Source organism: Plectropomus leopardus, chromosome 16, assembly GCF_008729295.1.
Source record: "Plectropomus leopardus isolate mb chromosome 16, YSFRI_Pleo_2.0, whole genome shotgun sequence".
Taxonomy (NCBI): Eukaryota; Metazoa; Chordata; class Actinopteri; order Perciformes; family Serranidae; genus Plectropomus; species Plectropomus leopardus.
This window is the reverse complement of record NC_056478.1, coordinates 186,168-203,292: the sequence shown is the minus strand read 5'-3', so window position 1 is coordinate 203,292 and position 17,125 is coordinate 186,168. Positions and strand designations below refer to the sequence as shown.

Here is a 17,125-nt window from a genome sequence, read left to right as displayed (position 1 = left end):
AAATTAAAATTTTGACTATTTTATTTCCCCTTTAAACCATTTTATTTTATTGTGACAATTTCTGATTTAAAAAAATCCCCTCCCCTGATAATTTATGCAAATTTTTCAATAAATATAAAACTATATTAACATTTTTCATCGTTATTTATTGTCCGTGTGAGACTTTATTTTACGGCGGATCTCAGTAGAAACTCGGTAGAAACCGCAGCTTCTGCTGTCGGTCTGAGTTGATCCGGTGAACCGGGGTTATTGACGGTGACCGCGTGCTGCGGCTGGCACCGCGGTGACCTCTGACCCCGCCCACATCCTGCGGACGTGTGAGAGGACTGTGATTCACCGCGGAGTTTCTCAACTTTCACCAACCGTCCAAACTTTCACCATCAGCGGGGAACCGGCGCCGGTGCCGCCGCGCTGCGGTCAGCCCGGTACGTCAGTTAACGGTGAGTTTAATGAAATCACGTTTTGTTCCAAAGTTTAGAGTTTATGATGTGTTTAACCGCAGTCACGATGCCTTTCTCTCGCTGCCGAACTTCGTGTGAAAAACTACAATTTTAAAGTTTCGTAACATTTTGCCAAACACACGCGTCTTTATTCGTTTAGGAAATCTGCTCACCGGAATCATATTTGATCAATCTGCAATTCGGCAGGTGTTTAATCTGTCAGACAATCTTTTTTACTTTTTGAAATTACTTTCAAATGTGCTTGAATCGCGACTTTAACATCTGAATCCATCAAAACATGATGCGGTGAGCGGCTGGAAAAAACGCCTGATTTTACAGACGTGATAGTAAAAAATTGCGTTATACACGGAAATAGAGCGTATTGATGACGCTGATTTCACGAAAATCCTGCGTTTATTTAAGCAATCTTTAAAACGTCGGAAAACTATGCGAATGCTTTTGCTGAATTGCAAATCGACGTTAAATTAAGAGTTTTCTAAATGGAGTTTGGTGTGTGGACACGAGCCTGGGCACAGTGCCAGTCAGCTGGGTGGGTCAGAGACAAACCTCCGGCTCACGAAACACAAACAGATGTTTCTTCATGCTTATCGGTCTTATCAAAAACTCACCATTCACAGCCAGTTTCTGAGATTTAACTCTTTAACTTCAGGAGTTCAGTGTTTTTTTCTCAAATCAATCAGTAAACACGGACTTTGAGACAAAGACAAAGAAATCTGACAGTTTACTTCATCCTGTGTCTCAAATGTCAGATTATTGATCATATGACACATACTATAGCACATATTTTTTATTTCTATTACTATCTTTATTTCTATTTTATTGGTAGCATATTATACATATTTTACATTTTTGGTACATTACAGGCTGGTGTGAGATTGATGCATAATGTCAGAATGAATTGTTTTTAAACCAGAGTTTGTTTTTTCCCACCGGACTAACTGGAGACAGCTCAGGAGAACGATGTGCTCTGATTTATTGTCGGTCTGCAGGAGTTTTTGTCTGAAAACACAAACGAGAGAGAAACCAGAATCTGCAGATTTGACAAAAAAATAAAAAGCTTGCACTTTCATCCGGAGCTTTTGCTGCTTTTGTTCCTCATTTTAATCAGAAGGATTCGTGTTTCACAGGCTGGGAGAAGTCAGTAAAGTCCACCACACACACACACACACACACACACACACACACACACACACACACACACACGCTCACACACACACACACACACACACACACATATGCTCACACACACACACACACATACCACGGAGGACAATGGTGGTTTGTTGAAACTCAGCTGACACAAATATTCTTCGTCACTCTTCTTCTTCAGTTGACTGCGAATGAAGAAAAGTTCATCATTGACATCAGCTCTGAAATATTTGACAGTTTTTACTGTTTTCTGACATTTTCTAAACTGAACAAATTTTTATAGTCAAGAAAATAATCAGCAGATGAATTGATGATAAACAATAATCTTGAAATTGGACGAATAAAGCAAAGGAAAAAAATCGTAAAAAAAAAATGTATTTTTAAATGAAGAAAAAAATAGAAGAAATTAATGCACGTTTTCCTTAAAAATCACCAAGAATTAAAAAAAATAAAAGCCCAATGAATTTAAAGAAAAATGAAAAAATGCCAGGCAAAAAAAAAGAAAAGAATTTTAAAAAAGAGAAAAAAAATCCCCAAAAGGTTTAAAATTCAGCTAAAATCGTAAAGAGAAAATAATTGAATGTTGAAAGATCAATAACAATCGGTGTCTCTGCAGCATCTCGTCGTCATGGCAGCCAAAACCAAATGGGAGGCGGTGAAGGAGCGTGTGACAGGAAGTCCCGCCAACGACCCGGACGCCGCGGCGGAGGCGAATCTGGAGAACGCAGACTCCGAACTCTGCATCCGACTGCTGCAGGTGGGACTGCTGACGCCTGCAAAACAAACAAAAATATGACCCAAAAAGTGATGGAAATTCCCAAAAAAAATTATTTTATAGATTTTAATTTAGAAATTCTTGTAATTCTAAATATAATTTTCAATACATTTTTCTTTTTTGGGGGGATAATTTTCTAACACCCCCCCCCCATTTTTAAAAATTATTTTTTAAAGCTAATTTTCTTGCTATGTTTTTACTAAATTCCGGGACATTTCTTGCCAAGTTGATCCGATCCATTTGCTCAAAGGGTCAAAGGTCAGATGGGTAGTGAAAGGTGTCTGAACGCAGCAGGAGAAAAGTGTCGTGGCTCCAGGCTTCAGAGGGTTAAACTGGAGCTTCTGTCTGACGTCTCCGCCCCCCCTCAGGTTCCCACCGTGGTGAACTACTCTGGTTTGCGGCGGCGGTTGGAGGCCAGCGATCAGGCCTGGATGGTGCAGTTCCTGGAGTCGAGGGGTCTGGACCTGCTGATGGAGGCGTTGGAGCGTCTGTCCGGTCGCGGCTGCACTCGCATTGCCGACGCTCTGCTGCAGCTGACCTGCGTCGCCTGCATCCGAGCCGTCATGAACTCGTCCGAAGGACTTCACTTCATCCTGGACAACGAGGGCTACGTCAGGACCCTGACCCAGGGTGGGTTCACCTGCTCTTCATCGGTCCTTCTTTATGTCTCTTTGGTCTGTTTCTCTCTCCGTAGCGTCTTTTTTAAGTCTTTTTTTCTTCCTGTTATTCTATCTTTCCTTCCAGTGATCCGTCTTTCTTTCTCTTGAGTCTGTCTTTCATTAAATTAGATTATTCTTTCCGTCCACTGGGTCCTTCTGTCTTTCCGTTGGTCCTTCTTTCTCTTTCTCTTTATTGGTCCCTTCTTGCTGTCTTGTCTTTCTCTCTGTGTCTCTGTCTTTCTGTCCTTCCCGTCTTTATTCCTTCAGCTGACTCGTGTTTTTTCGTTGTGCGTTTCTATTGGCCGTTGGGGAGTCACATGACCTGTCTCCGTGTCCCTGTGTGTCCCCTCAGCTCTGGACACGTCTAACGTCATGGTGAAGATGCAGGTGTTTGACCTGCTGGCGGCGCTCGCTCTGTTCGACCCTCAGGGACACCACCTGGCCCTGGACGCCCTGGACCACTACAAGGTAACTACAGGCCACCGAGCGCCAGGACGCAGTGACATCATCAGGTCAACGCGTTGACGTTTTATAAAAGCTGAAGTTCAGCGTGTCGGTTTGTTTCCCTCCAGATTTCAGCTAAAAGTGGTCCAGACCTTTTGTAGGTCATTTCTGGGATTTGAGGACATGGAGGCTTAGCCAGGAGCAAACGCATCCCAGAGGCACGTTTTCCTTAAATAATGGTGATTGTTTTTTTTTCTTTTTAAGGTTTTGACATTTTTTCCCTTTCAAATGAGTTTTAAAACCTTTTTGGTGATTTTTTTCTTTAAAAAGTGTTGGTTATTTTTCAAGAAAGTGCGCTTAAATTTTTTTGCATTTTTTCCTTTAATACTTTATTTGCCATTCTTTTTTTCTTTAAACAGTTTTTGCTATTATTTTTTTCTTTAGAATTTTCTGGTGAATTTCTTTTTTAGTATATATGTTTGGTGATTTTTTTTATAGGGTTTGGAGTAGGGCTGTCAGAAATAATTCATTTTTCAGAAAATGTTGGTATTAAAAAGATGACGGCTGTAGACGTGAATCTACATTAAAACCGAGTGAGCTGAACGCTGAAGACAAAGCCGGAGTTCGTTATCAGCTCTGAGCCGCTCTCTGTGTGGAGTTATGTGAGAGTGTAAACAGGGTGTGGCTGCAGATAACAGAACAAAAGTGCCGTCGCCTCCTCGTGTCGGGCATGTTTCCTGGCACCGACTTCGCCCGGCGTGTTTTCACGGAACTGATGTGGACAAGAACTTACCTGTCCGTCCGTCCTCTGGAATAACAACAACTCTTTCCTCAGCAGTCTCTCTGCAGATGCTTCATACCATCAGCTCATCCAAAAAACTTCAGCCTCGGAAGTCAGTCACATTGTATCTGGAAAAAACCCACGGAGAGGCCTTCATGATGAATCATCACGAAGCTTAGATCTCGTTTCAGTCGTTGTTACCATGTTCATGATAACATACAAAGAAACGGCGAGTTCGTTCATGTTTCTGCAACAAAGCAGTTCGAAATGCTCCACATAAAACATGAAGAGCACTGAGATAAGAGCAAAACACACATCATGTAAGGGCAATGAAAGGCATAGTTCCAGAGCCAAAAATAGACAGGTATAAAAGTCAACGTGAAGCGTAAGAAATGAATAAATATTTGATTTAATAAAACAGAGTTTTAGCAGACCTGCAGGTTTCTGGGAGTTTGTTTCAGATATGTGGAGCATAAAACTACAGATGGGTATTAACGTGTACCGGTACGGTTCTGCTATCAGTATTTATGACATAAACTGTCATAAACTGTCATAAACTGTCATATAATTCATCCAGTCAAAACCTGAACTTGTTAAGACACACCTGCTTTGAAGAATGGGATAGGAACGTCGGACTGCTGTGTCTGTCATCGGTCTGCCTGCAGAACTCGTTCCTATAATGACCCGATTAAGGACCTGGCAGCAGGTGATGCAGACGTGTGTCTCTGATGGTCCTGATGATGCAGGACGACAAACGCCGAAACTGTCACATCAGAGAGTTACCCGTCAGTAGTTGGTAGAACCTCACGTTTACTCCTTTTTTTGTTTGTTTATAAAAATTGAACCAAACCAGAACTAAAATGAAACAATGCATCATTTTTTCATTCGTCAGCACCAAAGAAACCCAGCTGCAGGTGTGAAAGCAACCTGAGTGTCATCTGCATAATTGTGGTAGCATGTTTTGTTGTTTTCCATGAGCCAGAAGAAGCATGTGGACTTAAGAAGCCCCAGACTGGACCAACAGACCTGAGAACTGTTGTTATTCTTAATCAGATGTTCTAAGGTTGTGTCTGGTGTTGGTCGTCCTGTGTTTGTGTTCAGAGTCTGAAGAAGCAGCAGTATCGCTTCAGCGTGATCATGATCGAGCTCCACGGCACCGATAACGTCCCGTACATGGTGACACTGATGAGCGTCATCAACGTCCTGGTGTTGGGACTGGAGGACCTGAGGAGGAGGGACCGTCTGCGTCAGGAGTTCATCGGTACGACAAGTCCTTCAACACGTCACTGATAATAACGATAATGACATCAGAACACGAAACTGAAAGGTTGACAGGTTGTTATCGACTGGCTCCCCAAAACCTCTGATTTTCTCCCTAAAATCTGTTGTTCCAGGACTGCAGCTGCTGGACGTCCTGCCCAAACTGAGGTATTGACTTTAATTAATAATAAATAATTAAAAATAATAATAATTACCATGTCTGTCAGTGTGTGACCTCCGTCTCTGTCTCCAGGGAGATGGAGGACGAGGACCTGAACATCCAGTGTGATGCCTTCGAGGACTCGATGATGCTGGATGAGGAGGAAATGGAGAGACTGTACGGAGGCATCGACATGAGCAGCCACCAGCAGGTCTTCACCACGCTCTTCACCAAGGTAACGTCCACCCACACCTTCAACACCTACACCTTCACCAAGGTCACGTCCACCTACACCTTCAACACCTACACCTTCACCAAGGTAACGTCCACCCACACCTTCAACACCTACACCTTCACCAAGGTAACGTCCACCTACACCTTCAACACCTACACCTTCACCAAGGTAACGTCCACCTACACCTTCAACACCTACACCTTCACCAAGGTAACGTCCACCTACACCTTCAACACCTACGCCTTCACCAAGGTAACGTCCACCTACACCTTCAACACCTACGCCGTCACCAAGGTCACGTCCACCTACACCTTCAACACCTACACCTTCACCAAGGTAACGTCCACCTACACCTTCAACACCTACACCTTCACCAAGGTAACGTCCACCTACACCTTCAACACCTACACCTTCACCAAGGTAACGTCCACCTACACCTTCAACACCTACACCTTCACCAAGGTAACGTCCACCTACACCTTCAACACCTACACCTTCACCAAGGTAACGTCCACCTACACCTTCAACACCTACACCTTCACCAAGGTAACGTCCACCTACACCTTCAACACCTACACCTTCACCAAGGTAACGTCCACCTACACCTTCAACACCTACACCTTCACCAAGGTAACGTCCACCTACACCTTCAACACCTACACCTTCACCAAGGTAACGTCCACCTACACCTTCAACACCTACACCTTCACCAAGGTAACGTCCACCTACACCTTCAACACCTACACCTTCACCAAGGTAACGTCCACCTACACCTTCAACACCTACACCTTCACCAAGGTAACGTCCACCTACACCTTCAACACCTACACCTTCACCAAGGTAACGTCCACCTACACCTTCAACACCTACACCTTCACCAAGGTAACGTCCACCTACACCTTCAACACCTACACCTTCACCAAGGTAACGTCCACCTACACCTTCAACACCTACACCTTCACCAAGGTAACGTCCACCTACACCTTCAACACCTACACCTTCACCAAGGTAACGTCCACCTACACCTTCAACACCTACACCTTCACCAAGGTAACGTCCACCTACACCTTCAACACCTACACCTTCACCAAGGTAACGTCCACCTACACCTTCAACACCTACACCTTCACCAAGGTAACGTCCACCTACACCTTCAACACCTACACCTTCACCAAGGTAACGTCCACCTACACCTTCAACACCTACACCTTCACCAAGGTAACGTCCACCTACACCTTCAACACCTACACCTTCACCAAGGTAACGTCCACCTACACCTTCAACACCTACACCTTCACCAAGGTAACGTCCACCTACACCTTCAACACCTACACCTTCACCAAGGTAACGTCCACCTACACCTTCAACACCTACACCTTCACCAAGGTAACGTCCACCTACACCTTCAACACCTACACCTTCACCAAGGTAACGTCCACCTACACCTTCAACACCTACACCTTCACCAAGGTAACGTCCACCTACACCTTCAACACCTACACCTTCACCAAGGTAACGTCCACCTACACCTTCAACACCTACACCTTCACCAAGGTAACGTCCACCTACACCTTCAACACCTACACCTTCACCAAGGTAACGTCCACCTACACCTTCAACACCTACACCTTCACCAAGGTAACGTCCACCTACACCTTCAACACCTACACCTTCACCAAGGTAACGTCCACCTACACCTTCAACACCTACACCTTCACCAAGGTAACGTCCACCTACACCTTCAACACCTACACCTTCACCAAGGTAACGTCCACCTACACCTTCAACACCTACACCTTCACCAAGGTAACGTCCACCTACACCTTCAACACCAACACCTTCACCAAGGTAACGTCCACCTACACCTTCAACACCAACACCTTCACCAAGGTAACGTCCACCTACACCTTCAACACCTACACCTTCACCAAGGTAATGTCCACCTACACCTTCAACACCAACACCTTCACCAAGGTAACGTCCACCTACACCTTCAACACCTACACCTTCACCAAGGTAACGTCTACCTACACTTTCAGCACCTACACCTTCACCAAGGTAACGTCCACCTACACCTTCAACACCTACACCTTCACCAAGGTAACGTCTACCTACACTTTCAGCACCTCCACATTCAACTCAAGCATCTTCACTTTGTCTTCACCAAGGTAACATTCACCCATGGCGTTTGATGCCAGACGTTATTTAGTACATGCGGTTGTACGTCCCCTCTGTGTCCAGGTGTCCAGCAGTCCATCCTCGGTCCAGCTGCTGTCCATCCTTCAGGCCTTGCTGTTGGTGGATTCAGACAGAGCAGAGATGTGGTTGGCTCTGGAGATGCTGGTGGACAGAGCGACCCTGCTGTCCCAGGACTGTAAGTTTGACCAGTCTTATCAGCAGATCAGTAATCAGGACAGTGTCTTCACAGCGGAGGTCTTCATGGGCCCACGTGGTTCTGAGGAATCAGTACTTGACCCAGGACCAGTTTTGGTCCAGGTTCAAGGTAAACTAAATAGTCTTATGTAGGGTTATGTTTCACTCAGTCTGGGGTCTGCTGTGTCTTCTTTGAAAACCAGTTTCAGTTTCAGTTTGTTCCTCTCAGAGGATTATGTCCTCAGAACCTCCATCATGTCACTGCTGCAGGAATACCACATAATGATAACCATGTTTAAGGTCCGACAGACAAGGGCAGCGAATCCTTTGAGTCCGGTGGATGGCGACGTTGGGCACTAGCACGTCCCACAAATTCTCAGTCAGACTGGGATCTGGGTAAAATAGAGACCAAGTGTTTGGGTGGGTAGAATGTATCAGGTGGAGTCCACGTGAATGCCTGGACCCAAGGTATCCCAGCACAACACTGCACTTTAATGAGACGATCAATGTTATTCACTTCATATGTAAGTGGTTTTAACATTTTGGCTGCTCAGTGTACATTTTGTAGAACAAACGCCAACACCGTCCTAATGTGTCTCCCACAAGGACCGCGTCATCAGTGCAGGACATGCTGGTTGTTTTGGTGACACTTGTGCTCTCTAATGAACTTCTTCATCAAACTCGACATATAACGAGTTACGTGACCCATGTTTTGTCCTGTGGAAGGAGACGTGTTAAATTCAGCTGACAGTGAGACCTCCACCTGTACTGACACACCTGTAGAGTGTGGACCACATAACTGTGGGCGGGGCAGCAGCGAATCCGAACACAGGTGCTCAGTCGGAGACACACGATAAGGACAGATGTGAACAGTGATGTGTCTCGGCTGTTAACCCTAACTGTATGATAATACCAGGTGTGAACAGGCTCTGTGTGTTCGTAGGTGACTCAGATTCTGCTGACAGTCTGCTGGAGAGACTCCTCCCCAGAAAGTCCCTGTCAGCCAATCAAAAGATCCGAACCACCGACAGGGCGGTGCAGACTCAACTACCAGACAGTCCGTCTGCTACGCCAGGTGCTCTGTCTTCTACCTTACCTGGACTAGGAGCTCCTCCACCTCCCCCTCCTCCTACCTCCTTACCTGGTGTGGGAGTTCCTCCTGCACCTCCTCTCTTACCTGGTATGGGAGTTCCTCCCGCACCACCTCCTCCTCCCCTACTTGGTATGGGAATTCCTCCCCCTCCTCCTATCTTACTTGGTATGGGGATTCCTCCCCCTCCTCCTCTCTTGCCTGGTATGGCAGCTCCTCCCCCTCCTCCCTTACCTGGTATGGGAGCTCCTCCCCCTCCCCCAGGTGACAACATCGTAGCTCAGACATCTCAGAGTCTGGGCAGGTTGTTTTATAGCTCTGCCCCCTGCCCCACCCTCCGGATGAAGAAGCTGAACTGGCAGAAACTCCCGTCCAGAGCAGTGACAGGTGAGAGCTTCATGTAGTCCGTCCTGTGTGGACTGGTTCTAATCAAGGACTCCAGTCTAATCTGAGACTATGGTCTGATCTGGGACTCTGGTCTGTTCAAGAGCTCTGGTCTGATCCAGGACTCTAATCTGATCAAGGGCCCTGGTCTAATCGGAGACTCTGATCTGATCCAGAACTTAGGTCTGATCTGGGATTCTGGTCAGATACGTGACTCTGGTTTGATCTGGAACTCTGGTCTGATCCGGAACTCTGATCTGATTTGGGACTCTGGTCTGATCAATGGCTCTGAAATGATCAAGGGCTCTGGTCTGATCCAGGTCTCTAGTCTCATACGAGACTCTGGTCTGATCAAAAACTCTGGCCTGATCCTTGACTCCAGGACTCTGGTCTTATCAGGGACCCTGGTCTGATCTGGGACTCTGGTCTGATCTAGGACTCTGGTCTGATCTAGGACTCTGGTCTGATCAAGGGCTCTGGTCTGATCCAGGACTCTGGTCTGATCTAGGACCTTAACATGTGGAACACTTGTCTGTCTTTTCTGTCTGCAGCTCATCAGTCCTTGTGGACATCGGTGTCTCAGGACTCCATGGAACCAGATTACTGCAGCATCGAGCAGCTCTTCAGTCTCCCTCCAACTGAGACCAAGACCAGAACCAAGACCAAGACTGAGCCCAAAGAGGTAACTGTGGACATGTCTCACTGTTGAATGTGTGGAGGACAGACACATTCATGTCCTGTCTGTCTTTCTGCCCTCATCCACAGATTTCCTTCATCGACGCCAAGAAGAGTCTGAACCTCAACATCTTCCTGAAGCAGTTCAAATGGTGACCAATCATTCCTCTCCATCCGTCTGTCAGCCAATAGAAACACCTCTCTGCAGTGACGTCATGCTCAGGTGTAGACCTGTGTGGGTCAGGTGAGCTCACCTGTTTCCTGTCTGTCTCTCCTGCAGTTCCCATGAGGACTTTGTGTCAATGATCCGGGGAGGGGACAGGTCCAAGTTTGATGTGGAGGTCCTGAAACAGCTGATCAAGCTGCTGCCGGAGAAACACGAGGTCACTGTGATGCTCACCTGAGCTACACCTCAGCTACACCTGAGTCACACCTGAGCTACACTTGAGCTACACCTCAGCTACACCTGAGTCACACCTGAGCTACACCTCACCTACTCCTCAGCTACACCTGAGCTACACCTCACCTACTCCTCAGCTACACCTGAGCTACACCTGAGCTACAACTCACCTACTCCTCAGCTACACCTGAGCCACAAATGAGCCACACCTCAGCTACACCTGAGCCACACCTGAGCTACACCTCAGCTACACCTGAGTCACACCTGAGCTACACCTCAGCTACACCTGAGGCACACCAGAGCGACACCTCAGCTACACCTGAGTCACACCTGAGCTACACCTCAGCTACACCTGAGTCACACCTCAGCTACACCTGAGCCACACCTGAGCTACACCTCACCTACACTTGAGTTAAACCTGAGCTACACCTCGGCTACACCTGAGTCACACCTGAGCCACACCTCAGCTACACCCGAGTCACACCTGAGTCACACCTGAGCTACACCTCAGCTACACCTGAGTCACACCTGAGCTACACCTCAGCTACACCTGAGTCACACCTGAGCCACACCTCAGCTACACCCGAGTCACACCTGAGTCACACCTGAGCTACACCTCGGCTATACCTGAGTCACACCTGAGCTACACCTCGGCTATACCTGAGCCACACCTCAGCTACACTTGAGCCACACCTCAACTACACCTGAGCTACCTAACCTAACCTTTTTTTTTAAAAAAAAAAGTCACCAACATTTTTAGAGAAGCATAATCACCATTTTTTAATTATCACACTAAAAAACTCAAAATCTTAAAAAAATTTGAAGAAGAAAAATGCTAAAGATTTAAAGAAAAAAAGACACAGAAATATTCTTAAAAAGAACTGCTAAGACGTTTTGAAGAAAAATAATCTCCTTACATATTAAAGAAAAAAATGGCAAAAAAGTTTACAGAAAAAAAATCTCCAAAAGTTTTAAAGGACAAAAATCTCTAATATTTTTAGAGAACACAATGTCCTCAAATTCTAGAAACATACCTGCAACTGTATTATGCACCTGTGCTGCACCTCTTTATGTCTCACCCTGCCTGTCCCTCACCTGTCCTCACCTGTCCTCACCTGTCCTTCACCTGTCCTTCCTCAGGCAGAGAATCTGAAGTCTCACCAGGCCGACAGGGACAAGCTTTCCTCGGTGGATCAGTTTTACCTGCAGCTATTGGACGTCCCCAGGTAGAACAGTGCCACTTGCTGCCCTAGTGAAACTCCTGGAACCACTGTGTTCATACAGTTTATAACGCTGAGCTAACTGACGTTATTTACTCACTCAGTCAAATGTTACAATAATGTGTGTGTGTGTGTGTGTGTGTGTGTGTGTGTATGTAGTTACTCTCTTCGGATCGAGTGTATGTTGCTGTGTGAGGAGAGCAGCTGTCTGTTGGAGAATCTGAAGCCCAAAGCTGAGCTGCTGGACCGAGCCTGCCAGAGTCTGTGTACACAAGAAATACACACACCAAATACGCACACTAAATACACACCATACACACACCTTAATTACACAGTGAACAGACACAGATGTTCCGTGTTTCTTTAGTACACACTGACATACACTGATGCACACTTTATTTGAATGACCTAAAATCATGTAAAAGAACAGAAGAGGCCCAACAATGGAGCCCTGAGGAACTCCACCTCTGATTTACACATGCTGCATGTTGTTTACTGAACAGAAATATGACATAAAGTCTGCTCTGCTTTGTTTCACCTTCAACATTAATGTTTGAGTCTCTATTACATTGTTTTTATTATTGTTGTTTTGTTGTTTTCAGGTGTGAGGGAGAGTACTCGTCTGCCAAGCTTCTGTAAACTCATCCTGAGTGTTGGAAACTTTCTCAACTATGTGAGAACATTCACATATTATAAACATGTATCTGAAATAAATACATGTCATCAGTGTATTTTTTGTGTGAAGTGTTGATAATATACAGTATATAGTATTATATGTGATATCATAATGATTATATTTTATTATCATTAAAAGAAGTCTAAAGGTGATATCTGACCTCAGGATAAACAAATAAAATCTTCCTTTAAATGGTCAAAGACAAAACTTGATCAGAAATCAGACAGCTGAAGATTTATTGTGATGTCACTTGCAATTTTGCGATGTCATCAGTAAATTGTGTGATGTCATCCCATCAGGGGACGCACACGGGGAACGCTGAAGGTTTTAAAATCAGCACTCTGCTCAAACTGACAGAAACTAAAGCCAACAAGTCCAGGATCACTCTGCTGCACCACATCCTGGAGGTAACCTCTGCACACGCTGATCACATGATGACGTCAGTCTGACCTCAGAACTGATAACTGACCTGTGAAGTATTGATCGTTTTGATGATGAAGGCAGAGCGTCACAGAGCGTCACTTACTGTGTCTGTGTTATAAACAGAAGGCGGAGCAGAACCATCCAGACCTGCTGAACCTGCCCGATGACCTGGAGATCTGTGAAAAGGCTGCTGGGTAAAAACCCTCAGTGTTGTCTGTCAGGAGGACGTCTGAAGTTTAAAATGTGTTTGTATTGAAGCGTTTCTCTGAGCTGCATGTGTTTGTGTGTTCAGGTTGAATCTGGAGTCGATTCAGTCGGAGAGCAGCGCTCTGATCAAACAGCTGAAAAACTCTGAGAGGAAAGTTTCCTGTTCGTCTGACGACGTCAAGCAGCAGTTCCTGTCCGCCATCCAGGTACCGCTGCTGTACACCGCCCCCTGCAGGGCCTCAAGCTTCACTTGTTTACCAGAGCGACGTTCAGCTCCAACAAAACACACCAAAACCTTTATTTCAACAAAAACGCTGGTGCATTAAACATTCTGTGGTGTTGTGCAGGCGCTCTGCCTGTATCACGGGGGTTTCATTCAGCTCAGGTCAAAGGTCGCTATTGATGTGAGAAACGTATGTTTACATCACCAAAGCAAGTGTGGATGTAAACAAAAACATGTCGGTATAATAAGTAAAGATCGACCAGACATTTATTTACAGACATGTCTCTGCTGATTGGGTAATACCTCTGACACGTCCACCATATATATATAGATATAGATGTAGATATAGATAATTTTATTGTTTATTTTCTTTATAATTTAAATACATATTACCATTATCCTGTAATATTTTTATCTATATATTATTATTACTATTATTATCATTATTTTTATTAATAATTTATGCATTTACTTTATTTTTAATGATTATTTCTTTTCTTTTTTTTATTTAATTTATTATTTTGAATATATTGTTTTTTATTTATTATTATTATTATTATTATTATTATTATTATTATTATTGTTATTATTGTTATTATTTTATTATTAATTTACATATTGACTTTGTTTTTCTTTTGTATTTATTTATTATTTAAATACATATTACTGTGATTCTGTGTCTTAAAAATGTTGGCTCCCCCTGCTGGATGCTCTGTGGGTGTTTTCAGGTGTTAACTTGAACTCCACCTGTGGGCTTTCTTTGTGATATGGCTGAATCACCTGGAGAAGGCTGTCTTGCGGTGTCACTGTTTTAAGGAAACATGTTGTTCAGTCCAGAAACTGCCGCAAAATGTGAGATTGAACCCTGCTCTGCTTCTTCTTCTGTGGTGTTTCCAGGAGAGCCTGCAGGCGTGCGAGCAGCTGCAGCAGCTTTTGTCCTCGGTGGAGGACAGGAAGACGGACCTGGCCCTCTACCTGTGTGAGGACAGCAGCAGCTTCTCCATCGATGAATTCCTGAACACCATCAAGACCTTCAGAGGCCTGTTCCTCCGAGCCCTCAAGGTCAGTCACCAATCACAGAGCAGCCAATCACAGAGCAGCCAATCACAGAGCAGCCAGTCAGAGAGCAGCCAATCAGAGCAGAGCCAGTCACAGAGCAGCCAATCACAGAGCAGCCAGTCACAGAGCAGCCAGTCACAGAGCAGCCAGTCACAGAGCAGCCAGCCAGAGAGCAGCCAGTCACAGAGCAGCCAGTCAGAGAGCAGCCAGTCACAGAGCAGCCAGTCACAGAGCAGCCAATCACAGAGCAGCCAATCACAGAGCAGCCAGTCAGTATTGTGAAAGACCCCATAAGAAATCTAAAACAAAAAGAACTAATCGAACTAATGATCACAAATAAATGTGGTCAGTACCGAATGTGATGACTTCCTGTTATCGATGACTGTGTCCGTCAGGAGAACGAGAGTCGGCGTCAGCTGGAGAGAAGAGGAGGAAGCAGCAGGAGGAGGACAGGAAACTCAGAGGAGACACCAGCAAGATCGGTGAGTCTGTCAACTCTGTCTGACCTCTGACCTCTGAAGAGACTTGGTCATGTGACCGAGGCCTCGTGATCGGAGCTCCAGATGACTCGGAGGCAGAAATTCAAACACGTCTAAACAACAAAACATCTTTCCAGCTCGATAAATTAAACGTGTCTGCAGCTGAATGTTTGTGTCTCTGTGGTCCAGTCAGGAGGGACGTGTCCAAACAGGACGAAGGCTGCATTATCGACAACCTGCTGGCTGAGATCAGAAAGGGCTACAACCTGAAGAAGACTAGACCTCGAGCCGAGAGGGGCAGCAGAGTCCACGGTGAGGACGGGATATCCTGACATGGGATTGTGGACTGTGGATTTGGGGTTATGGTCTGTGCCGTCTAGTCCTGGCTTTAAAGTAAAGCATATAGGAAGGCCTGAGCCAGCCCTAAATATAGGCTCTATCAAAGAGGGAGGCCTGAGCCAGCCCTAACTATGGTTGGGTGATGGATTCCCTGACCATTAAGTGTCTTTAAGTGTTTCTGTCCTGGTCTTCAGATCATCCTGCTGTCATACAAAGGTCATCAGCTGTGGACGAGTCTGATGTCTCCAGTCAGTCAGATAAGACCACAGTACCAGAAGGCAATGCAGATCCCCTTAGGTCCACCAGCCGCAACAAGACCAGAACCTGCTGAGAGTGATGAAGGTCCTCCAGTTGGACCCTCCACGTCTGCTGCTGACACCAAGCAGGACCCAGTCCAGACCAGACTCAAGGGGTCTGAGGAGGACTCTGGAGGTCCTGACCTGGAGACCAGTGAGGGAGCTCCTGCAGGAGGAGGAGAGGAGGAGGTGCAGCTGAGACCAGAGGAGTCCAGAGAACAGAGAGAGGACTCAGAGTTTGAGGAGATCACATCGATGGAAGTGAGAACAAGTAAACACAATGAGGATCCAGACCAAGTAAACAGGTCCAGGACCGGTTCAGCAGGTAACGGGTTAAAGCTGCACCTGTCTGAGAGAGTGTTTCCTGTCAGGAGGATTTCATAATAAAAGCCTGTCACTGTGTTTGATCTACAGGAGCAGCCGTTGGATCCAAAACCAAGAAAAGCTGCATGTTGCACTGAGGTGCGAGTCTGACAGGCTGATCTCAGGGCACGGTAACAGGTGAGAGTCTGACAGGCTGATCTCAGGGCACGGTAACAGGTGAGAGCCTGACAGGCTGATCTCAGGGCACGGTGACCGGTGAGAGCCTGACAGGCTGATCTCAGGGCACGGGGACAGGTGCGAATCTGACAGGCTGATCTCAGGGCACGGTGACAGATGGGAGCCTGACAGGCTGATCACAGGGCACGGTGACAGGTGGGAGCCTGACAGGCTGATCTCAGGGCACGGTGAAGGGCGAGCCTGACAGGCTGAGCTCAGGGCACAGTGACAGGTCAGAGCCTGACAGGCTGAGCTCAGGGCACCATGATGTCACTCATGATCTTTACTTTTTGTTTTGTTTTTCTGTTTGTTTTTTTTTCTGCAGGTTATGAGAAAAGGCCTCGTCTCCATGGTGACGGGACAGAATCAGATAACACAAATAAATAAACTGGTCACGTGTCTGTCAGTGTGACAGCTGATTGGCTGAGAGTTTACCTGAGCAGGTGTGACGCCATCAGCTGATAAGTTGATTGATTGGTGATTAATTATAAGGTTGTACTCTGGATGATTAGTGAATGAAGAGCTGCTGGTCTGAGGTCAGTCTGCCAACTCATCAGTCAATCAATCAATCAGTTCCTAATCGATCAATGCTTAAAGTTTGTGTCAGCTGTGATGATTTATTTTTTTCTCTGTCTGTGGCTGTAAATTGATCAGTTATGGGTTATAGATCGATTGTTGATCAGAAAATAAAAAGACAAAAAGGTCAACTCTGTTATTATTATTATTATTATTATTATTATTATTATTAATATGTTTTTATTATTTTTACTATCATCAGTAGTACTAGTAGTACTATCATTATGATTTTTATAATTAC

At 45.6% G+C, this 17,125-nt stretch overlaps 1 protein-coding gene across 1 annotated transcript; it reads left to right on the top strand.

Annotated features, from left to right (window-relative positions):
* Nucleotides 1–279: 279 nt before the first annotated feature.
* On the top strand, nucleotides 280–17,015 carry LOC121955255 (inverted formin-2-like). The gene is given in 26 exon segments (XM_042503117.1): nucleotides 280–440; nucleotides 2,227–2,367; nucleotides 2,754–3,015; nucleotides 3,397–3,512; nucleotides 5,371–5,530; nucleotides 5,664–5,697; nucleotides 5,783–5,924; nucleotides 8,166–8,298; nucleotides 9,241–9,774; nucleotides 10,323–10,453; nucleotides 10,537–10,598; nucleotides 10,727–10,829; nucleotides 11,987–12,072; nucleotides 12,226–12,326; nucleotides 12,669–12,739; nucleotides 13,042–13,149; nucleotides 13,289–13,359; nucleotides 13,458–13,578; nucleotides 14,493–14,657; nucleotides 15,050–15,073; nucleotides 15,076–15,136; nucleotides 15,323–15,445; nucleotides 15,667–15,745; nucleotides 15,747–16,093; nucleotides 16,183–16,269; nucleotides 16,634–17,015. Coding segments are annotated over 24 exon segments (3,210 nt in total). The 5' UTR covers nucleotides 280–440; nucleotides 2,227–2,238; the 3' UTR covers nucleotides 16,230–16,269; nucleotides 16,634–17,015.
* Nucleotides 17,016–17,125: the final 110 nt, after the last annotated feature.